General features: G+C 35.0%; 1 protein-coding gene across 1 annotated transcript in view; it reads left to right on the top strand.

Annotated features, from left to right (window-relative positions):
• The window catches only part of LOC114515560, a 29637-nt gene continuing 23637 nt past the window's right edge, over positions 1 to 6000 (top strand). Inside the window, exons 1-9 of the mRNA XM_028534843.1 lie at positions 1 to 13; positions 766 to 911; positions 1258 to 1459; positions 1951 to 2289; positions 2458 to 2697; positions 3369 to 3479; positions 4094 to 4210; positions 4494 to 4826; positions 5312 to 5551. Of these exons, the coding sequence (XP_028390644.1) occupies positions 1 to 13; positions 766 to 911; positions 1258 to 1459; positions 1951 to 2289; positions 2458 to 2697; positions 3369 to 3479; positions 4094 to 4210; positions 4494 to 4826; positions 5312 to 5551 (1741 nt within the window). The remainder of the gene's footprint in view (positions 14 to 765; positions 912 to 1257; positions 1460 to 1950; positions 2290 to 2457; positions 2698 to 3368; positions 3480 to 4093; positions 4211 to 4493; positions 4827 to 5311; positions 5552 to 6000) is intronic.

Raw genomic sequence — 6000 nt, 5'->3', positions numbered from 1 at the left:
ATGACTGTAGCAAGTATATCACGACATCTGAAGTATCACGACTTATTTTTTAACTGTTTAATGAAGCAATCTGAATATCTGAAAAGCGTTTCACAGCGAGCCGTAATCACACCCGCTGTGAAATGAGTCTGGCCCGCTGTGAAAAATGCAAACAAAAGGGCAAAATTACCCAAAGCAACGTGCGGCTAAAAGGTGTGAAACCTTTCTGGAAAAGGCCAAAACACTGTTAAAAATAAAAACATGCCCGAAAAACTTCTTATTTTGGATTTTTACGCCTTCTTTCGTCTGGCAACACGTTGTTTTTCGTTGCCATGGTAACAATATTTGCCAATTCATTAGCTGTTTCCCGACTAGGATATCCTTATAAGGAGTTGTTGACGTATTAAAATTCTTTCTCGAGTTATTTTAACATTCACCCTGGGTTTGAAGAAGTCAGATTAATATATTAATTTTGTTTTTTATTTGGTAAAATTGTCGGCTTGTACTGGTTTCTTTTCTCCCTTAATGGTGTCCTATATTAAATTTCCTATAATAGTAAGAAAACATAGCGTACCTTCTTATCAAGATATTAAACTCTACTTCAATGTACTAGGTGTATAATATAAACCGGGATTTGTCTTTCTTCTTTTGAAGGCACCGCTACGTCTCTAACAAAAATTCCAGGTAACACTCCATATTGTTATGAAAAAGTATAATATCAAATAAATTCATTAAATAATATCAAACTTGAAATACCTTTTTCAATGCTTTTCTCTTTTCTTGTAGGTCCATGTGGGAAAAGCCACCTGTATGCTCCTGCTACACTAAAAAGTCCTCATTATCCCAGTTATTACCCTAACTCTATAGACTGCAAATGGATTATTTCTGGCACCAATGGATCAAGGATTCTGTTAACGTTTTCATCTTTTTCGGTAGGTCATAATACCCGTTTAAATTTAATCATGGAGAGAAACAACACGCATAGAAATCAGGTTATGAATAATTTCGGATTGAACCGCTCGTGTGGGTATTTCCAAATAAACATACTTGTTTTTTTACTAGCTATGTTAAACCATATATTCTGCTCTCTTGTCTAAAAATCTAAATTTATTTTAAAAACATTAATTTTTTTTAAGGTTTCAAATGGTGTTAATTCTTTCGATATGCACATTCGCGCTGCTTTCTTCTATATCGATCAATTCCGCCAGTGGAATAAATGCCTTTTATGTACTTTGATACGGCCAGCAAACCATTATTTGTTTTTGTTTCACTTTTTAGCTGGAAAGTGATTCCCGTTGTAGTTATGATTATTTGGAGGTTTATGATGGTGACTCCTCGTATGCATCAAAACTCGGGCGATATTGTGGAAGCCAGTTACCACGAAGTCTGACATCATCTGGATCCCACCTCTTTATTGCGTTCCACTCGGATGGTAGTATACGAAAAGAAGGATTCGTTTTGAATTTCTCAAATAAATTTCGTAAGTTAACGTACAGCTTTAACATGAGATCATTGAAAATCTATACATGGAAACTGTCTGATTATTCAATAAAATAGTATTATAACGGAAAAAATTTGACAGACAATGAATAGCATTTAATATCCCACAAAACGTGCTTTCGCATAAAGCTGACGTAAAAAACCTATGAAGAGTATCTTATAGACTCGATAACTAAAAAATGTTTAATCAAAATGTTACACAATGTCGGTTGAGAGGCGTCGATATTTTCAAGACATGTTGTGTTCCTTCATGCAAAATTTTCAAAGGGAAAAGATGTGATTTCTTCTCATAATCAGCTGCTTTTCATCGCAATTCTACGGAACTGAAATATGTTTTTCTTTTTAAATTTTGGTCACAAAATCATTTTAGTCACTCCTATGCACTTTAGAGCAAAAAATTGTAAAATATTTATTAAAAATTCATCACGCTACCTCACATGCATTAAATTATGTTGTACTGATACGTTTAAGGTCGAAATGCAACACAATGCAACAGGCGAATTGACCTTGGATTTCTATTGGACAGTTCTGGTAGTATCGGGCAAACTAATTTTGGTAAAACAAAATCTTTTGTGAAAGATCTTATTACCTATTTTAAGATCTCGGAAAATAACACAAGAGTATCCGTGATATCATATGCAACAACGTCAAGATTGCATTTCTTCTTTTCTCAAAAATTTGTATCCCCACAAGATCTTTATACAGCAATAGATAACATTTCGTACCTTGGAGGAGGAACTAACACCCACCAAGCGTTGATGCAAGCCTATAAAGATATGTTTAATGGCAAGAATGACGCCCAGTCTCCAGGTTTGTAAAGTGTCAATAATTTATAGAATCGAGGTTTATAATACTGCTTTTTGCACACAGGACATTAATCCATTCATTTGTACGCCCAGTATTCTATATTCTCCTAAAACCTTGCAAAACTGCTTGTGGATAATTTGCATGCTCGCCAATTATTCTTGTTGATTTCAGAAACAAAGAAAATTTTGATTGTTTTTACTGATGGCCAAAGTCAAGGAAGTGTCGAACAACCTTCAAAAGAACTAAAAAACATTGGTGTCGTAATATATTCAATTGGAATTGGAACTGGAGTCGATGTCTCGGAGCTGGAAACAATGGCTTCTCCTGCTGCAAAAGATCACGTGTTCTTTTTGCCCAACTTTCAGGAATTATCTACTTTGGAACAAAATATCTCGTCTTCGGCTTGCAATGGTATTTTTTGGATATATGTTCAGTTTTATGTCTAACATACGAAGAATATGTACTACTTTATTTATTACACGCTGTCCAGTAGCATTTCGTACAATACGCAAAGTGGAAAACCTGGAGAATAACTAGCAGTCAAGTCATTTAGAGCATAAGATATTTTGGTTATATTTCTTCCCACCGAATGTTTTGATTTGTAGTGGACGCATTTTTAATAAAAACATACTTGCAACTAGTACTTAAACGTGAAGGAATTGAAACTATATTAGGCTTGCAAATAAAAAATTGGCTTCGCTCCTCATTTCTCTGAAAGTTTTTTTTAGTATAACACAGGGATACCTGTTTTCAAAAATGTCCTAATCTCCACTATTAAGAGCAACATGCATTATCTGGTAGCAAAATAACACCTGGTTAAGCAACAAAAGCCTATATGCATTACTTAAACATATTAACATAAGAAATAAGCCAATTTTTAGAAACCACCTAGGTAAATGCATTGAACGCAGAAGGATTACAGACACGTACTGACCATGTACCTATTTATAGAGGGTAGCAAATTATTCACATGGTTCAGGGTGACGTGATTTGATGTATTTTACGTTAAGAATTTTAAAGCAAGACTTAAAGCCCGCATGATGCTATAGTTTCTGGTAGTATAATTCCTTATTGCCTTTTAGAGGAAAATGAATGTTACAAATGCCATAAGCAAGCGTCGTGTATTAATACCAATGGCACACTCCACTGCTCTTGCAACAACGGTTTCACTGGAAATGGATCTTCATGCACAGGTGTGTTTCTCTTCAGTGATATTCTTCATGCTTTAAAATTTAGATTAAAACGATATCGGTGTGTATTTCAAGGTAGCAATCCTAACCTATGCTCGGCGTTACTACCTTAACATACACACTAATCACGCTTGCTTTTGTCTGCTACCTCGGTAGCTCAGTGGCGAGAGCACCGTACCGGCATCGCATAAACGCAGGTTCGATTCCTGCCAGAGGACCGATAATTCATTCATTTTTCTCAAATATTCCTGGCTTGAACTGAGTTATGTACATGCAACTTCACTCGAAATTAAGACCCTTTAACAACCTTTGAAGTAACAACTTGAACAACTTTTGATAATTGTGTAGTGATACTGAAATGCGCATTTTGGAATCAGTGATTGGATTTTTGTGCGAAAACTCTATAAAGACCAATTTCTGCGGTGTTTACTCAGACTGATTTTGTTTTTGACACTGATGTTATATTCTTATATCCTTTTTAATATATTTCAGAAGTGAATAAATCTTATGTTGGTGTTTTTTTTCCAGAAATAAAATAAAATATTGTTTTATCCACCAAATAACTTATATTTTGTGCAAAATCAATGTTTGCATTTGTCGCTGATTTTATATTTCAGACGTGGATGAATGTCAAAATGGAACTAACATTTGCGATAGTAACGCGTCGTGCAACAATACCATTGGCTCTTTTAACTGTGTTTGCAACATGGGTTATTTTGGAGATGGATTAACGTGTATGTATAGTAGATATAAAAATGATTATGAATCTCAATATTGCATGCATGTATCTTAAATTATTATGCCGTCGCAAACCTCTCAAAACACATTGCAGTTCCCCTGTTTCGTCACGGGCATGTGAACACTAAAAACATTTGTTTTCCAAAAAAAATTACAACGTCGTTCGGCAACCAAATTTTCCAGTATGGAATAATAAGAGATAAAATGAGTTATCAAATTTTTATAAAACGTCAGACACTTAAAAGTTTACCATACCAACTACATTCTTAACTTATATAGGTGAAGAAGTATGCACAGAAAGGATTGACCTCGGGTTCATTTTGGACAGTTCTGGCAGTATTGGGCGATATAATTTTGATACAACTAAATCTTTTGTGAAAGATATTACGAACAATTTCCAAATATCTCAAAAGAACACTAGAGTGTCAGTGATATCATATGCGACGTGGAACACACTACATTTTCCATTTTCTCGAGTGTTCAGAACCCGACAAGATCTTTATTCAGCAATAGATTACATTCCATACAATGGAGGGGGAACGAACACCCATCAGGCACTGACGAGGGCGTATACAGATATGTTTAATGCCAAAAATGGTTCCCGTTTTTCAGGTTTGTTCAATATTATTGCTATACTCTTCGGAAAACGATTTTATGTGTTTAATGATTATATTGATTTGATATTTTCCGGTCATTCCAGGTTACCCTTAAAGATTTTGACTATACCTCCATGCGTGCGCCTGCGTAACTGCATGCGCATTGACCTTCTGCGGCAGCATTAAGGCATGTTTACACGATCCAGTAGGGCGAAAAGCAGTACGACGTTGATTGGTTCAAACTTTAAGTTGATTTGCTGCCCACATACATCGCAAGTCAATTGGATATAATATTATTAAAGATCCCCATACATCAGAAGTGAATTGGATCCGACAAATTTCGCCTTGTGAACAGAATTTTAGCCCTTCAAATATTAATTTTTTCCCAACATTTAATCAAGATTATATAATAATTTGTAGACCCTGGTTTTCCTGTGGTATTGTTTTCTCCCTTTTTTTAAAATCATTGCAAAAATTGCGTTTAATATAATTATGCTTTAGGTATAAAGAAAGTGTTAATTGTTTTTACGGACGGCAAAAGCAGTGGACATGTATACCAACCATCAAAACAACTAAAAGATGTCGGCGTTGTAATATATTCTATTGGTATTGGGTCAGGAATCGATCTGTCAGAGTTGAAAACAATGGCTTCCCTTCCTGCAAGTGATCATGTGTTCCTTTTGAGCCATTTTCATAAACTATCAACTTTGGAAAGGAATATCTCATATTCCGCTTGCAATGGTAAATGTTTCAACCTGTATTAAAATTCAAAACTAATAGGTAGAATGTTTCGGAATTATTTACGGAGTTAAACCACTTCTATCAGAATAATATTTTTCCGGAAATTTAGGTACCTAACTTGTATGCGCGTAAAAGCAGTCGTCACATTAAATTTCTCGTGTAAAGCCCCATAAAACTCCACGGGCTGAATTTTTCAAGCGAAATGCAAAATATTTCGCGCGCTTCTTTTGATTTGTGAGCAATGAAGCCGAATTAATTTATTCAAGTAGCCGAAATACAAAAGAAACAGGCGAAATATTTCGCATTTCGCAGAGAAAAAGCGCGCTTGGAATTAGGCCCTAACATTATTTCCTTAATTACATTGGTTGCCGCCTGCTTTAACTTAGAACATGCGAATTGAATACCACGACTGCTAAATTTGAATTTCTCAAGCCATAATTTAATTTATT

The sequence above is a fragment of the Dendronephthya gigantea genome, unplaced genomic scaffold (genome assembly GCF_004324835.1).
Source record: "Dendronephthya gigantea isolate DGI-Jeju-01 unplaced genomic scaffold, DenGig_1.0 000004F, whole genome shotgun sequence".
Classification (NCBI taxonomy): Eukaryota; Metazoa; Cnidaria; class Anthozoa; order Malacalcyonacea; family Nephtheidae; genus Dendronephthya; species Dendronephthya gigantea.
This window is presented reverse-complemented; position numbering and strand designations above follow the sequence as displayed.